General features: G+C 34.4%; 1 protein-coding gene across 1 annotated transcript in view; it reads left to right on the forward strand.

The window, feature by feature from the left end:
* Window positions 1-18848, forward strand: part of SCFD1 (sec1 family domain containing 1) — a 50189-nt gene that overhangs the window by 21834 nt on the left and 9507 nt on the right. Inside the window, exons 14-20 of the mRNA XM_051620434.1 lie at window positions 598-679; window positions 7476-7572; window positions 11045-11115; window positions 11951-12030; window positions 12586-12648; window positions 13442-13517; window positions 15177-15230. Coding sequence (XP_051476394.1) covers window positions 598-679; window positions 7476-7572; window positions 11045-11115; window positions 11951-12030; window positions 12586-12648; window positions 13442-13517; window positions 15177-15230 — 523 coding nt within the window. The remainder of the gene's footprint in view (window positions 1-597; window positions 680-7475; window positions 7573-11044; window positions 11116-11950; window positions 12031-12585; window positions 12649-13441; window positions 13518-15176; window positions 15231-18848) is intronic.

Consider the following 18848-nt stretch of genomic DNA (forward strand, 5'->3'; position numbering starts at 1 on the left):
ATCACAACACCTTAAGTAAAAAATTTTCTGGGAACTGAACTTAAACATTCAGTTGCCCATTTCATAAAAGAAAATAGTTCCATCATGAATCCTGCATATAGAATTGTGTACTATGCAGAAGCACCACTGACAAATTTGAGGACATCCAGAGGTTGTTTATTTGACAGACATTATTCTTACTTAATATTCTTGTTAATTACTTGACATAATTTTATATTGTTTGACAAAAAATATTTGGCAGATGTTGACACTTCTATATGTATTAGACATTAACTAAATGTTGATTATATTAGCCATAATGCTAGTTTAGGTAGGCAAGACATACATCTGTTGTTGATCATTATGTGTATTTTTTGCTAGCCAAGGTAAAAATCTTGGGTTTACTACATGTGGATAGCATTCACAGTACATCTATACTTTGTAATTTTTTAGATAACAGTCTAGTATTCTATAATTTTAAATTTTACTCATCTTCAGAGGTCCCTTCCAACCCGAACTGGTTTATGATTCTATAAATATTTTTGTACCAACTGCTTACAATACACAATTCAGCTAACTGTGCAACTCAGCATGTTAGTTTGTATTTAATCTCTTCAGCTCTCTTCCAGAGCTTCTGGAAAAGAAGAGGCTCATTGATCTTCATACAAATGTTGCAACAGCTGTTTTGGAGCATATAAAGGTATGATTGCTCTCGAACTTCAGTTTTCTGTCAGTAGTACTCCTTACTTGGAGAAATATATTTGAGCAGGTGAAGTGAGATAAGAAACAGAGCCTTCTCAACTGAGCTACCTTTTACAGAAATCACTGTATCGCATTACTTAGTATGCAAGGGTGAGAGGGAATGAATTTTGAATGCCTCTTCATGGAAAGTGAAGTAAACACGTCCAGTTTTTTCTTACCAGAATTTACTGGTATGCTCTAATTTATTTTTATTTTTTTATGATGGCCACAATTTTTATTGTGGATTGAAGTCTTTCTAAAATAAGCTTATGATGGAAGTGTTTAGAAATGTGTCATGGCAAGTTATGACTTCAGGCTAAGCCGTTTTCTGTATGTTTTTATCAGAAGGGTACTGTTTTCTGTTCACCAATGTAAGTGATACCCATAGGTGTGGTAATAATGATGCTAGTTTAGTAACTACTAAACTACCTGGTCTTTCCAGCGGGGTCTGTGTTAGATACCTTGTGCATAATTTAAGCACTTTAGAAGGGTGCTTGTCCTCCTTTCTAAGTCTGCTGCTCTTGTATGAGAGAACGTGATGATGGTTTCAGTATCAAGACCATGGTTACTACTAGGATAAACTGGAAGATGCATCTGGTTTTGCAGTATGAGAACAGAAATTGCAAGTGAGGCTTTCAGAAACACTGAAATTCTATTTTTGAAAGCACCAAGTCTCACTGAAATCAGTAGTTAGAAAATTTTACACCATGCTATTTAGAACTCAGGGAAGGCAGTGTTTTGAAGCTTTAACATTTGTAAAGTGCGTAGTATCTGTCCTTAAGACTACTACTGTTGTTTTTTTTAAAGTGCTATAAATGAACAAATGATTAATTCTGAATGTTAATGAATTAATTTTACGTATTTATAAAACTGGGGAAGAGCTGTGTGTGCCTATATTGGTCTCATTACTCTAGGGGCTAGTTTATGTGCTTTTGCATATCAATTTTCCTATCTGGCAATTTAAAAGTGGTACATTAGTACCATTGAGCAAAAATAGACGTTGACAATGTCAATGTTTTATTTGGTGCTTTGTCTGTAAATTCACTTTTCTGAGAAAGATACTGAGCTGGTAATGGCAGGCTTTCCCCAGTAGTATTTTCTATATTATTTGTTGGATGGAAGCCAGGTTTCAGGGCAGGAAGTAGAATGGCAATAACATCAGTTTTGATTGTCAGTGTCCCCTTGGCAGTGGACCAGAGCCAGATCACTTGTTCATTCTTCATTATGTGAAAGTGACACACTTTTCCGTTACTTAGAGGTAGAAGGAGTTACCTTGGGGTCCCTCTGCTGTCACACTTCACTAGCCTTTAGGCTCTCCTCTCAGAAAGGGAGCCTGCTATTAAAGAGATGCCAGGGAGTGGTGATCCATGTCTCCCTAAAGGATTCTTAATTATGGTATGGCACAGTGCTCAAGCTCCTTACCTTCTTTTTGTATAGCTCTCAAAGAAGATTGTCAGCCAAATGGGCACACAGTTTCTTCAATATGTTGATGATATGTGCATCTGTATCATCTTTTAATTTCAAAAGAATCACTTTCTTCATCTCCAGATATTTAGGAAACTATCTTAAACTAGTGCAGAAGCACATGTTTTTCTGTTGGAATTTATCTACACTAAAGCCATTTTACTGAATGAATGTAAAGTTTCTTTCAAGTGCTTTGTGCTGCTGTCCATTTTCTCCCCTCTTTTCACCCTGTAGTGTTACAAGAAGTATCTTTCTATCTCAAGCTGTGGAATTTTAATGTGCGGGATGATATACTGCCTAATAGATTCTTCAAAAATACTCTCAAGAAGGGCAGTATCTCAGCCAGTACTTTTTAAAGTCCTTCTGATGGCACCTTGAGACTGTGGTTAATATCTTTTATACACAGTTAAATAATTAAGCCAGATTAGGATAACAAAGATTTTAGGGTTTTTTTGGCATGAGGAGCTGGCGAGGCACAATGCTTTTCTTCAGGTTACTGTTATTTCACTTTTAAGATAATCTAGAAGTACATTCATACTTCAAAATAGACTGTTCACATTGTCCATTATGGAGTTTATTGCAACATTAAGCATTTGAGCATTTTTCTGCACTACATATATGAGAATCAATGCAAAGAATGCCGAGACCTACTTTAGATACACTAAGTGAATTTAGTTTTGCTTGTGGTCATCTTTAGTGTTCAGTTTACATCTGCTTTCCACATTCTCTTGGATCATTTTTTAAAACACAGCAAGAGGAAACCCAAAATTAATCACATACTTAGGAGTCCTGGCAATTTTCTGGCATATCTAAGTGTTTAGTGAAATAATGGAAAGAATGCATCACTTTTTTTCACTAAGTGAACCATCAAGTATTTATTGTCAGTGCTTAGAACAAATGCATCCCTGTTTTGCATTGATTTATTTTATTTTTCTCTGAAGAAGTTGGTGACTGAAGGACTGTGCCCAGCAGATAACAGATTTAGGACTAGAATTACCAACGCCTTTCTAGCTGCTTTAGAGTTTCAAATAATGTTTATCTTTGCATGTCATTCTAATATGAAGTGTGTTAAATCATGGCATATAAAAAGGTGTATATGTACACTTTTCTAAAATGATTAACTGAAGAGCTGATAGATTAGAGAATATTTTGGTGGAATTCTATACATATTAATCTAAGTGGCAGATTTTAATGTAAATTATTATCTGTCCTAGATTACTTAACATTTCTTTGGTTTAGGGTTTTTCTTTATATCTGACGTAATTTTTATAATCATGTATCTCCAATTTTGCTTGCTCTCAAGCCCTGATACCTGGAATGGCTTCATTATTGTGATTGCTGATAGACTTTCAAATTATGAAATACATATTTTGTAAAGGAATTCTACTGTTTTACCTACTGTGTTTTAAATGAAGTTATGTTTTTGTCTTACTATATGAACAGAAGCAATATGTGTTTGTGAAATACACATCACAGTGGTCCAGGCTGTCTTTTCTGTATTTCAGAACTGATAATTGAGTAACTTTCCAGAAAACATCAGCTTTTTCTGAATTCCATTACAGTTGTTTCTGGTTTTCTGTCAGTATGTTTGAGAAATTCCTCCTAGTAATTTCTTAGAAAATGTCTCTTCTGCATGTTCTCCTGCTTAATAAAAGGAATAATCTTTGGACTGTAAAGAGCATAGGAGTGAACTCACAAAAATGACCCTCTAAGAGATTTCCATAGGTCCTGCTTTCACTTCTCTGCTTAAAAACAAAGGAATTTTGTGTTTGTTTTGAAGTATTGTGCTCAGGCAGAGGTTTTCCCTAAAATAAGTTTTGGCTTACAAACAGCCTATTTCTAAAGAGGCTAAGTTGAAAAGCTTTCTCAAGTATATTTTAAAAAAACACGAATACAAACCAAGCAAACAACAAAAAACATGCCCCCCCAAAAAAAACCGCAAAAAAACCAAACAAATAAATCAGCACAACACAAAAAGCCAAACAAAGAAAAAAACAAAGCAAGCTGAAGTGTAGCACTTTAACTGCAATACGGATCCTCTTCCTGAATTGGCAGCCAGAAAGGTCTGCTAAATGAAGTTGTTGTGAAACAAGATGTCATAAAACAAAATGAAGAACAGGAGGCAGGAAGGGAATAACTGTAATTGTAAATGCATCTTGATTTTATTATTGGGTTTTATTATTATTTTTCTTCACCTTGCTTGCCAGTTTGGCACCCATAAGAACTTCTTCTCTGCTGTCTTTTTTATTGAATCTACAGGATTGTTTAGCTCCTTTTCCCCAGCTTTTCCTCTTGGCATGTCTGTGAGTCTGCCATTGAGTGAACAAAATTGTACTTAAATTAAATGGGACATCTTCTCCTTATCAGCACTCCTTAGACAAGTTGGCTCTTCAAGAAGTAACTCTCATTGATGTGGCATATCTGGGAAATCTGTCAAAAGGTAACTAGTAGTGTTTAAGGCTATTGAGTATTCTGTATGAAATTTTATTAGGTGTCCATCTAATTCCTAGCAATCCAGGCTAAGAAAAATATTTCCCTAATTAGTATCTTTGCTAGTAACCCTCATTAGTTACCTAGTGAGGAAGCAGCTGGATAACCTCAACACACTGATCCATCTCTTTAGCTTTTGCTTTTGTTGCATCAAAAAGAGTAAAAAATTTTATATTGCTGCTTATCTCTGATGTCCCTGTTGTGGAGAGAAAGAAAGGATCTGAAGTTTTAGGATTGTCAGGTGGTTTTTTTGTGTTTTTTTTTTACCAAAGTGTGCTAACTTCACACTTCAAAAGAAATTGTCCCAAATTTTTTGAGGGAGTGAGTGTACTTGTATGAGTAAAGTTTCATTTTAGGCTCAAAGTATAGCAAATATATCCAACTGGTGAGTTTTTGCTGCAGTTAAACTATCGGCAGTCCTAGTCAAAGAGTCATAAAGTTGCACGTGGTTGAGAAGTTTACCTAGTTTATGCTCCAAGTAAGTTAACTGTAAATCTGTTTTTACAAATTAAAGTATCTCATGTTTGAATTTTTTTTTTAATTTAGTCTGTAAACAAATACAATGAATTAGTTAATTTTAAAATTTTTTTATGTTGTACATGCCATCTGAGTGAATTTTTCCTAGATCGCTAGCTAACATAAGTTTTCCAAATTCAAAACCACTGTGTTTATCTTAATAAGATTAAGTTTCTACACAATCCTTTCTTGGATGCCTTTTGTCTGGTAAAAATGTTTCAATCTTAAAAGCATTTAATTTAGCTCCATATAAAAAGGTACAAATGTAGATAAAACACAAAAGGCAAGTGAGTGTAATGGAAAGACTAGAAAAATTGTAGGAGTTTCTTTGCAATTATTTTATCTCTCTAGAGAGAGTTAAGGAAACGATAACGCAGGTAGTCTCCAAGATGCTCTAGAATATTTCTGACATGCCAGATGCCAGATTACATCTCAAGTAAGGACTTGGAAAAAGGCTGGTAGTTCAGTTCTATTCAGACTTTAAACTAGTGTAACATAACCTGTCTTTTTCCCCCCTCCTGTCTTTTTTTTCCCCCTCTTTTTTTTTTTTTTTTTTTCCTATCAGTGTAGTTTTAATCACTGTGACAAACAACAGAAGACATCCTTCTGCCCATAAAAGTAGTGACTGGACATTTTTTGATCACTCTCCATGGTAATTTACTTGTGAGTTGTAACTAGAAGCTTCCACAAAGGCTTTAAAGTTGCTGTTCAGCAAGTAACTGCTCTTCTCAGTGAGTTCGGTAGAAGGTGAAGGAGAAATAGAAGTGTTACATAGCTACCTTCCTCATAAACTGATTGCCAAAGGCTTTCAATATTAAAATATGCTTGTGAGTTACATCTACTTTAATTTTGTATTCTTATCTCCAACTCTTTTTTTTTATGAATTATAAGACTCGCCAGGTGAAATATCTCAATATCCTTCAGCTAGAGAAGTACCTCTTCTTTTTTCCCCCCTTTCCCCCCTTTTTCTCCTTTTGTTTGAATGGTGGTGAAATAAATGTGTATTAAAATTCCATTTCCTTGTTTGTGAATTCAGGAATAATTTTAGTACAGCTCAAAAACATATGAAACCTAGTTTTTACGTTGTTTTCATACAACAACCACTGCACTGGGTTAGAAGGTGCCATAGAAGTTTTGCACGCCTTGTTATTATCAGACAAAATTTCCTGAATCTATCAACCCAAGAAAAGCTCCAGGGCCTCTTGCCTCACTCTGGCAGTATCATTTCAGTCTCCCAAGGGATATGATGTGGAGCTAAAACACTTCCAAGGCAACAAGATGGAGATCCATTCTGCTTGTCTCTTTTTTGAGCCAATACCTGGCTGAATGTATCCCAACACCAAGACTGAGTTAGTTAATGGTTATTCATGTTTTGTAAGCTGAGTAAGTGTAACCTCTTCTGCTGCTACATTTTATTGTTCAAACACTCATAATGTTCTGTGATGTAACAGAAGTTTTTAAAATCAGTTTTGGAATGCCTTTTTCTGTCTTTACATTGTAAGTTCATGGTATGATGGTTGAGAAGTACAAAGCTTGGCTGTTCGTGCAGATGCATTGCAATGCAGTCATTAATTGCATGGCCATTTGATGTCTTCCATAAAGCTTTTGCCTCATTGATTTTGTGCAGTCCCTGTGCTATCCTCCCTACAAAAGGATTTTCACAGTTTGATCTACATGTGTCATTGTATAATGAGAGACTTCTTTTCCGGTGCTCTTGAGATAATTTAATTATGAAGTCCTCAATCTTTTAATGAGTTATTGCAAACCTTTGATCTGAGGTAGTTATTTCAGTAGTAGCCGAAGTTGGCAGTTGTGAACTTTTCTCTGGGATGACGCTTTAGTGTATTTAGGAATTTCTCACATTTATCTGCATTGAGTAATTGCTTCATTGACTGAGAAACTTAAGGATCAGCATAGATTTGACATAATAGTCACTTGAACATTATTTTTTCCTGTTACAGCATAACATTACGTATGTTGCTATGTAGTTTTCAGTTGTGGCAAAACCATAGTGGAAGACAAAGTTCCTCTTCCAATTTAATATTAGCATGTCAGACATCTCTTGCTTAGCCTGCATTTTAATCAGAATTGCATAAGCATCAGTTTTCTGAGAGTTAATAAAAACATATTGTAGTGCAAGAGTTAGTTATTTTTACTGATAATTTATTTTAAAATATTTTTTAAAAAAACAGTTGTGATACTTACAACTATATACCTTTTTAAAGAGGAAATAAATACTCTTTCACAGTGTTAAGATGTTAACCCTAACATTTAATCTTAAACAGAGTCGAAAGCTGGATGTGTATTTTGAATATGAGGAAAAAATAATGAGCAAATCCACTTTGGATAAATCTCTTCTGGACATGATTTCTGACCCAGATGGTGAGTACTTCAAATCTGAACTTGGTATGAAATTTATTAAGATATACCATAAAACTGTATCTGCTGGGATTTCAGGGTTGATAAAAAGCTTATGTGCTGGCTGTGCACGACTTGTAAAGAAGACAACTTTTTATTGAGTTTCAGGAGCATTCTAGTGAGTATAGTATTTGGGTTGAGTAGTATCCAAAATATTGGCAACTTTTGCAGCTCCTCTAAAATCCTTTCCTAATTGAAAATATTTTACCTTCCATTTTTCTCCAGTATCTATTAGTATAGCATGGAATGGAATTAATATAACTATAGAATGCTGATTCTTTAAAATCCTACTGTGTGTTTTATAATGCATACACACCTGACAAAGAGAATGAACAAGGGCATTTCATAGAACTTGGTTAGATCAAGGAGTTGCAGTGTAAGTAGCTCATGTTTGGGTGAGGAAAAAGATGAATGGGAGAAAGTGGAGAGAAGGAAAGCAAAACATAAATTGGCCAGTTCACTTTGAGACTCACCTGAAGTTTTACAGACATTGACCCAACTGTGGCATGTCTGTTTCCATCATCCAACAGCCATGCATCCCAGCTTCTGTTTTGTTTATGGTTCATACGTAACGAAGGTTTACCCACTGGATAATGCTCACATTCTCTATTAGGTGTCACTAGGAGTCTTTCTGTAAAAGCCTGAGACTAGAATGGGTTCTCAGCTTTTCATAGTATTATAGCATCAGTTCTCCTTTCAGCCTCTCGCAACCTGAGATATGTGAAATCCTCTGATGCATTTCAATATGATCTGATACCAGTCGGCTGGAACAAAATAACCTGCAGAGCAAGATTGTAAAACTTAGTTATGACCACTGGCTTGTCTCAATGTTGGCTAGTACATTGGCAAACTGCAAGCATTTAGAGTTACAGGGTTACTGCGCTTTTCCCAGTATGCCCTTTAAGGAAGTGTTTTCTTACTCCATGCTTATGTGTATAGTCTTGTAGCTACTTATTGCACATAATCTCTGCTCAGAGTTTGTCTAATAATGCATGTTTATAGAAAGATAATACATAAATCCTGCTGACATTTTTAAAAAAATGTTTCATTAGTGTTTGTGCCAGAGAATCAAAAGGCAGTAGAAGAATTAGTACACTGTTGGTAGAAGTCTGAGGTAAAATCTTAGATCTTGTAACAAGTCTAGAAACTAACAGACTTTCAGAAAATCTAATGTCAGGCATCAATCTGTAGTTCAGTACAGACAATAGTTGTTAATATGAAGCTAAAAGGAATATGTATAATCTGTACTTTTATTAAGCATCACTACAAATTAATACTGTTCAGAACTGTTGATTTCAGCATTTATGTTTGCATGAACTTAGATATGAAAACAGAAATTCTTGTATTTCCTGTTGGATCAATTACTGTGTACCTGAATCCACATTTCCTATGCATTTTTAGATTGCAGAATAAAGCAAATAGTTTTCCAAGCCTGATGTATCATATCAGTCATCTTGTAAAATAGGCCAGCTTCCTATTTTGTGATTCACTGAGAAATACCAGCAGAAAACATTTTTAAGGAGTATTGTGTCAAGTCTTCCAATGCTTTCAGTGGTGAGAATTATCTGTGGAAATATGTTGTCAATGTTATCTGCAAAGCTCTTCACAAAAGCACTTATGCTTGACCACTTAACAGCTTCAGGCTTCAGCCTCCCATTTCTACTGTGTTGTACTAGTCTACCGCTCGGGGCTATTAGCTGCCTGCCAGTTCAGGGGATATTATTATATCCTGGAGTAGTGATAAAAATGGACTTACTGGTTTTGCTTTGCTCCAGTTGATAACTGGTAGCCCTAAAGGCTGCCTTCTGTTTTTTGAATGGAAAATAAAATTGTTCTGCTCTAGGTTTACCAAGTTAATTTTTCTTCAGAACATTTAGCATTCTCCCTCCCTGTTTCTGTAGGGATAGAGGTCTTTGGCAGTTTTGAGTTAGCCAGGTGCTGAAGCTGGAAGGAGTGAAAGCTGAGGCAAGCTGAACCACAGAAGTATTCCGTACTGTAGATGTCATGCTCACTATAAATTGAAACGTTTGCTGGGGACAGATCTCTTTCCTCAGTGGTCACCAGCCCTGAAGGGTCTCACCAGTCCTTCTGCTCCCAAGGCCTACTCCCCCATTTGCTGTGATTGCCGCGCTTTCACTGGAGCTGTGGTGCTCGCAGTGTTTGACACCTGGCATTCCCTGCTGGAAGTGTGCAGTTCATGACCCTTACATGGGCTGAGTATAGCTTAGCGTATTTTATTTTAGTACTAATAATAGGTGGTTTTATTATTTTATTAAACCCGTTTTTATTTCAACCTGTGGGTCTTCTTTCCTTTTCCTGATTCCCCTTCCCATGTGGGAAAGGGTCATTGGATGATAGAACAGCTGGCTAAACAAAGACACTGGCTTACTGGTATTTCGTAAAGGCAAATAAAACTTGTTTCCCAGAAAAAAATGTACCAAGTCATAAATGTTCATTATGACAGTGCTTACTCTTAACTTCTGCCAAACTAAATACATGTTCACATATTACAGAAGTTGCAGATTAGACAAGGTGTTCTGATCCACAGCTAACATGATTCACATTCCATAGTGGAGGAGGGAACCCAAAACAAACCAAAAACAAGGGAAAAATTGCCTTTTTTCTTTATCCACAAGTACAAGAAAGTGAATGTTTATAAAATACTATACTATAGCTAAAATTATAAAGCTTTTTTAATGAAATATTTGATTCTGAATTTGAAATGTTTGTTTTGAGAAGTTGTACTTCTGAAACCTTTATTTGAAGCTATGGTCTTTACTAATAGCAATTCACTTCTAGAAAGAAGTAGAAGGTGTTCAAAATCTGCTGAAGTAGAATATAGTCCAAGTAACACAGGGATGGCCACATTATCACTTTGATCTGGCTAAGATGAATTTTCATTGCCATTGATAATGCTTCCCAGGAATACGTAGCAGTTGGAAGTTCAGGATTTTTTTCCTGACCAAAAGTTCACATAAATGCATTTGCAGCCCTCAAGTGTTGCACTACAGTCAACCATAGAGATGCATAAACAAGCTGGAGATCTAAGAACTAACGTGCTGTGGCTTTTATTGATACAATTTTCCTTTAGTTTCCTTTTTCGTGGATTTAATCCTTAGAAATGCTTGCAATCCCCACATAAAATAAGACATAATACCACTACATAATTTAAGAAGTATGTTAATTGAAGAATAGTATTTGCTACAAGCAAAAGGGGGAAGTGTAAGTAAAACTTCAGAAAGAGTGAGCCAGTCTAACCCAGCTCTTAATAAAATTGTATTTCTGCCATTTTATACACTGAAAAAGGCCATGATTATAGTTAAGGATTATTGTCATAACTAAAGGTCTGAATGTACTTATTTATTATTACTTAAAAGCAATTAACATAGCAGCATAGTTACAATTGAATTTTTATTCTATTTTTTCTTCACTGCAGCGGGAACTCCAGAAGACAAAATGCGATTATTTCTCATCTATTACATAAGCTCAGCTCAGGCACCTTCAGAGGTATGTATGTTCTTTACAGCTTCCAACACCAAATTCTGCCACTCAGAATTTTTCTCAGTCATTTCAGCACTAGAAAGATAATTATGCTTCTCTTTGAATTGAAGTATTGTAGGTCCAGGAAATATTGAAACTTTACATAAATTTTGTACTGTTATCAGGGAGTCTGCTGACAAAGCTTTAGCCACCATTTAAAAGAATATAAATGACTAGTAAGAAAGAAGATTATCTTTTGAAATACTTAGTTCAGAGTAACTTCAAGACACATCTTGGCATGCTTTCTATTTTTCTGCTCTGCTGCTCAACAGAAGTAGATAAAACAAAATGTTAATATGACTCTTTTCGCTCTGTCCTTGTATAATTAAAATAATTGGGTCAGTTGACTAACACATGAATAAAGGAGAAATTATTTTTGTGCCAATATCAGAGTAACTCAGGAAACTATTAATTTTATTTTTTTTTAAATTTAGGATTCATTTCCAGGAAGATTCTTATTCTAGAAATATGTTGTAGAAAAAATATGAGTTAGGCAAAAAATAAAGTATTCTTATAAATGTATATTAACTTCTTTTCACTTACATTATTTGCTTCTGTGGTATTTTACAAAAATCAGTATTCTGAAAGTGCACAGGATTTAATTTCACAAAAACTGCTAAGTTTAAGTTTAATGAGAGCTGCTAATGGTAAATAGCATTTTAAGTTATATTTTCATACTTAGTAGGAGATGGGATTAAGACTCATAATTTTTAACTTTGTAGATAAGGGTATCTTGTCTTTCCACATAAAGAAAATCAAGGGTAATTTCAGCTTTCTGCAATTTTTCACTTCATAATTTCAGATTGATTTGGAGCAATATAAAAAAGCATTGATGGATGCAGGTTGTAACCTTGCTCCTTTGAGCTACATAAAACAATGGAAGTAAGTAATTTCTTTTTTCTCCTGTGTAAGGCTATAGCTGGGTAATTTTACAGAACTCAACATTGCTATCAAAGAATTGTGTGTTACTTCTCATACATAGTAAGTTGCCATTCTTTGCTGTGTTTCTTATGGTAATACATGCAAATCTTATTTTAAAAGAAAACTCCAGTAATGCCATAGCACCACTGAATGTGACAGAGTAGTGCACTTAATGATCCAAGACAGAAGCAACTTATTTAATTAAATTAAAGGTTGCACTGATTCAGACTCCAGATTGTTTTGGTTCATCCTGAAGGGCGATCTATGCTGCCTGTCAGTTATTCTAATTCTACATGATATGAAACTAAAGTCTTTGTCTTTTATGTATAATACGTAATTCCTTCCAGTTTCTTAACTTTTGTGTTTCTAGACAAGAGGGATGCATGTAATAAACCGTTACTTCCTGAAAGAGTTTGAGAAGCAGAAGTTTTTTCACTTTCATATGGTCAGAGTGGAACATTCTACAACAGTAGGTGCCACAAGATAAGCATTTGATTTCTGTCCCTGCTTTCACAGGGCTTTCACTAAGATGGCTTCGGCTCCAACCAGCTATGGAAACACTACACCTAAACCTTTGGGGTATGCTTTTGATTAATTTTCTGTAAGCCTTTGGGTTCTTTTAGCTTAATTCAGTGGTACTGAAAGTGTAATTAGTGTTATATTAGGCCCAGAATAAAAAAAATTCCCTACAAAATAAAGGGGTCTGTGACTAAATACACAAAGTACCTTAATATAGTGCTGCCTGCACTGCCATGTTAGTTTGGCACCGGGAAATTGATGTATGACAGCCATAATTTTGAGCTTTATTTAGTCAATGGCAGAAGAACAGCCCCATGTATTCAAAACTGGTTCTCTCCATGGTTTAGAGACTGTTAAGAATGCAAGAACACACTGCTTTTTCATTAAGGTGTTCCATGCTTGAGAGGATTTGAATCCTCATTGCCAGCTTTACTTTCAGAAATGCACTGTCACTGTCATAAGGAAACTGTGCTGCAGAGTGGTTAGAATTCAGGTGCTGTCTCTCTTGGAAAAATTACAGCTTGTTTCATTGGAGACACTGAGCATCTCTTTTAACTCTGGTGAATAAGAGCACTCAAATCCTTGCATTAACTGAAGGTGTAAAATGAACTGTTCAATGAATTAAAGACTAGAACTCAAGACTGTTATTGATAGGTGAGGATCTAACTGCTAGATTATAGGTGTATTCTCAAACACTTGGTTGCCATGTGGTTGAAGAATGTTTTTCATTACAAATTGGGTGAATTGGTACATAGTAAGTCCCATCAACTTTAATGGGAATTGGATGTCAGCATAGAGCTTAAGAATGCAAATTAAAAAAGCTTTTACATATAATCTTTATTTTGTTTTTCAGTCTGTTTTCACGTGTTATGAATACAGGATCACAGTTTGTAATGGAAGGAGTGAAGAACTTGGTATTGAAGCAACAAGTAAGTTTAAAACCAGTTAAAAAAAGTCATACCACTTGAGCATTGTGAACACTTAGAAAAGCAACTTTCAGTACCTCTGTTATATTAATAAAAGTAGTTGTACAGTAAAAAAACAAACATCACATTCTGCTGGTGGATAGATCTGTCGCTTTATAGCTTCCAGTTTTCAGACCTGTAACAAATAATGTTTCAATTGACTTTGAATATCTCCGTTTCTAAGGAATTAGATGCCAGTATGTGCTACTAAGACTGATTTCAGCATTATACTGTGGAATACTCAAAATAGACTAGACCTTCATAAACAAAAGGAAGCCCTCGGTCTTTACTTAGAACAGCATGTATTAAATGCATCTAATCCAGAGTGACTGTCCAGTTGCAAGTCAAGCATTTCTATTTCCCATATAAGTAAATGTACAGCAACCATAATCTTGAAATGTGCTTGAAAGTCAAAGTGTGTTTGTAATGACATGGCTACCTTCAAATATGCACATAACTTTAGATGATATTTCTGAGCATAACTTGCAGCAAACTTCAATGTACACTCCCCAAAAGAAAACAACAAAAAAATACACTGGTTTTATAACTCATAGCTGAAATTTTGAATTGTGATTCCCAGAATCCTGTTTCCTCGTAAAGGACGCATTATTTTCTCCAATATGCACTCTTGTCAGATGGCAATAAATAAATATTTACAGTTTAAAATCTTGATTCTGTAATATTTTGATGTCAAGATTTCTTAGAAAAAGATCATTCAACATAATTCTTACTGGAAGAACCAGAATTTAATTTAGAAACACAGTGTATCAGAACTAAGTAGGAGGAAATCTCACTCTAGTGTGTGCATGTTTTTAATGCAGAACCCACAATGCCTGTATTTTCAGGATTTATTTTTTCTGGCTCTTAATTCCTTCTCCAGGTGTTTTAGGGTAACAAAAAAAAAATGCTGTTCTTCCTCATATTTTTAAACTTGATGTAGGTCTGTGGTATTTCTATTAAAGTTAACTTTCTTTTTTTCTCATTTAGTCATTTGGGTATTTACATGGGGGTTTTTTACTGTTTTTTCAGTGTTATTTGTAGATCATCCTTTGGAATGTCCTTTTTTGATACACTGTGTCAACAAGATGCATTTCCATTTCCGTTGCTATGTAAACTGTCCCTGAGTTTATTATAATTGAAGCGTTTGACTGTGTAATACTTTGCATCTTTTGTCCAAAATAACATTTCCCATCTTAAATAAGGAAAAATCATCTTGAATCTCCTCAGTTTATTACTTTCCAGTTTGTTGTCAGGATTGCTTTTTTCTTTGATAATAACATTAGTACTTTTTTAGAATCACACCTTTTATTACCGTCATCAGCTTTAAATTCTTTCCTTAAACTGCAAAGTATTTTAAAAATAAGAATTAATACATCATCACGTGTCTGCATATATGAGTAGTACCTAAATATTTTCACACTTCCTTTGCACATCTCATAGCTAGGTGCTCCTTATGATTGCATTTTCTGTTTGAGCATAAAAATGCTCAAAATTTACAAAATATAAGAGAAAAACTGTTTAAAGTAGTATTTCAAATGGTCTTTATTCCATAAATAAGTGTGCCTGTGAATAATTCTTAGTAAGCATTTCAGCATTCCAATAATTTCACATTATATTTTACAGAATCTACCAGTCACACGTATACTGGATAACCTTATGGAGATGAAGTCAAACCCTGTGAGTATAACTGCCTTCACATGGAAAGAGATGGAATGAATTAAATCTTGAGGATGTGATATGTAATAAGCCATGGTATGCTGTGGCAATTTTTTTCATGATAATGCTATTAAATCTAATCATGCTGTATCTCAAGAATAGAACTATTTTAATAACTATTTCAAAATTTTTATTTTGCATAAAAATAGTTTCTAAACAATTACAATTTCTTGTGTCTTGTTCGGACAAATGTTTTTGAGGTTTTTTTTCTGTTCTGACCTTCTGTTAGTCTTGTGCTATGCCAAGTTTCTTTTGCTCCTAAATTTCTAAAAGTCGAACTGCTGACTGAAATTTTCATTGCATTAAGGTAATTTTTTTTAGGAGTGTAATTTCAGAAGTAAAGTGGTTACAGAGAGGTATGTTAAAGAAAACTGTTTCCCATGTCTTTAAAGCTTTGCTTATTTACAGGAAAACAGTTAGGTACTCGTACAGCCTTTTCAGTTTGCAGGCAGAGTTTGTTTTGTGTCAGAAAAGTCCTCTTTTCCCCTTGTTTCTCTTAAAATGTACTCAGACTTATGTAAGTTGCAAACTTTTGGATCACTGAAGTGTTAGCTAGATAGTCAAGACATTTGCTAGAATTTACAGCTAAAAAAAGCATTGTCTTCTAGATGTAGCGTATAGTCAAAGCAATCTTTCTTGCTATTTGTTTCATTCCTGTAGTACTCTCATATACAACCATCCTGTGCTGCACAAAAGTGTTCTGAAAAAATCACCTGTTCAGTGATTTGAAAGGTTTCATATGTTTGCCACATCCTGTAAGTCTTCCTGTTTTAATGACATCAGCCTCAGACAGATACAATTGTGCTATCTCTCACTCTTCTGTAGATTTAACACATTCTTCTTAGTCCACTTTCACCTTCAGGTATTAAACTATATGTAAAGGAAAATAAAGGTAAAATATTAAAAATATCAACATGCAAGTTACCCTGTCTTTTCTTAAACTATACTTCATAGATAATATATGTCATGATTGTTAGCAGAAAATTTGCTTTCTCTTAATGAACAAAGAAATTAATACTGTTTTCAGTGGCAGTGGATTGTCCCCTATTTGCAAGACTTAAAATTAGACCTGTACATCTTTTCCATCTAGTCAACCAGTAGGGGTCACTCAGAGCACTTAATACAGAAAACTGAAATTAAAAGCTACAGATAACTTACAAGTAGATGAAAAATTAAACAATTTGTTTTAAACAAACACTGGTTTCCTTAGGCTAGAAGAAATTGATTTGGAAAAATTTGCAAGTCCTGTAGGGTATTTTTGCTGACTTGATATTGTCACAATTTACATAGCAGAAAACAGCTACAATCACTTTCATAATTCAGTGAAAACATTGATCTTCTCACTTAAAAAAGAAGAGATCGAACCAGTCTGTCAGACAGTAGTTTCATGTTTCACTGCCATGTCAGAGTGTGGTATTCATGCCCAAAACTGGGAGTCCTGCTTTTCAAGTCATAGGACACCAGACAAGCCCTAAAAGATAATTCCCTTAACCTGCAGGGAAATTGACAACAACTTTTTGAGTAAGTTTCAGCTAACAGCAGCAAGCCAGAGTCATTGTGGAATGTGTTTAGACTTCCTGTACCGTCAGAAGTGAAATTGTATCTGGAAAAGGACAATGTGTAGAAAAACACCACTGTGGCCTCTGTTCACCTTGTGATGTTTGAGGTCTTCTTGTATTCCTCACAATAGAAAACTGTTGCACTACAGGGAAAATACAAAGGGAGGGGTGAAAAAGCCGAATATTCTGTGGATTTTATAGTTCATTGAATCTTACTCACCACAGTGATGAGTGTGTGAAATATACATACAGATAAAAGTTGTAACACAAAATTAGAACAGATTATTCAGAAGTCAAACAATTATTGCAATGAATGCAAACACTTTAAATTATTTTCTAAATATAAAGTGCAACAATAAAATAAATATATGAAATATAAAACTTGCACCAACAACATTCAGAAATATTATTGCTAGTTGAAACCTCTTCAGAATGATTCACCATGCAAAACTCTGTGGGGTTGTCTGTAAATCACTTTGTGTATTACTTGTCCCTGCTGCTACTTTTGTCTCACAGGGACAGCTATGAGAAAGGACAAATGAGTCTACACCTGTGCATTCCAAGTTTTTCAGAAGCAGGAACAGATAGAACAGTTCTTATAAGGCAATAATACTAATCCTTTTAAATTGTCTGGATTGTTTGATTATAGTTACACTTTTTCTTGAAGTATTTTTTTAAAAACATTGATGACCTTAAAGTAGTTACTTGGAGTTTTTTTAATAGTAACACTTATTGGTCAAAGCATCTTTTAAGCAGTTGATTTTGGGATTATGTTTTCTTAAAGTCGTGTTCATTTCATAAATCTAGTAACATAGTTGCTTTGTTTTGATGTCACTAAATAGAGATTGATTAAAATCTTAAATCTTCCTAACAACAAAAAAAATCATATTGTCAAGTATATATATAAATATGCAAATTTTAACCCATAGAAATGAAACTGATCACTACTTAACTATAGAATTATAGAAAATATTTTAAGTATCTTCCACAAAATAGTTTCATTCTTGAGTAAGTAAACCTTTAGTATTTTAATGAAAAAGTTGCTAAGTCTGTCCATACACTAGGTACATTTGTATTGACTTAAGAGGTAGACAAATCTTATTTGTGATTTATATGAATGGAACTGTATTTTGGTTAATAACTTCTCTTTCACTGAGTATGGGATCTTTCAGGCTTAGAATATACTGTATGATTACCTTTCATGCATTACAAGAAAATATTCTAAAAATGAGGGATTTCCTTAATCCAAACTTACTCCATTTTAATCTGAAATCTTGGAAATAAGTTTATAATTTCAAAAGTATTCGTGTTATTCCTGAATTGCTTAGGGAATTCACAAATTCAATTTTGTGTAAGCAAAGCGCTATACAGTTGTTTTTATTGGCAGACTGGCTCTCTTTTAAAGCAAATAAAGTCTAGTAGAGTTTCTTTCTCTTCACCCTCGGAACAAAAAAAAACCAACAAACTAACTTATCAGATTTCTATTACTTTACCACTTCTTCTGTGTCTACTTACACAAGCCCACAGCAAAAAAACCCACAGCTTTAATACATTCAGGATGAGATGTTTGTACTATAGTTTTTGTAAACTCTGATTTCAATTCTGGCATTAATCTGAAGTTCATTCCAACAAGCAGGGAAGGTGCAACTCTTATCTGAGTTAAAGGTTTCTCAAATACCTCTCAGATTCAGTCCAGCAATATCTATCCATTTCCAGCTCTCTTTACTTCAAAAATCTTGATACCACCTTCACATACAAGGCTGCCAAAATCATTAATGCTGGCAGATTTTACAAATGTCATTGAAATTCCTGGTGGAGAATATAAAAGCATTTTATAGAGGTTCAGTGTGAAAATAGATCTAAATTAAATGTTTTAAAAAGCCAAATTTCAGGATAAAGGGCTTATTTTATGTAATTACATAAAAGTCCTTAATATCAAGTAGAGTCTTCCATGTGTGTAACCACCACATGTATATTAAATATGCTGTAGTGTGAGAGATATTTATGCTTTGCAATCTCC

Source organism: Apus apus, chromosome 5, assembly GCF_020740795.1.
Source record: "Apus apus isolate bApuApu2 chromosome 5, bApuApu2.pri.cur, whole genome shotgun sequence".
In the NCBI taxonomy this organism is placed as follows: Eukaryota; Metazoa; Chordata; class Aves; order Apodiformes; family Apodidae; genus Apus; species Apus apus.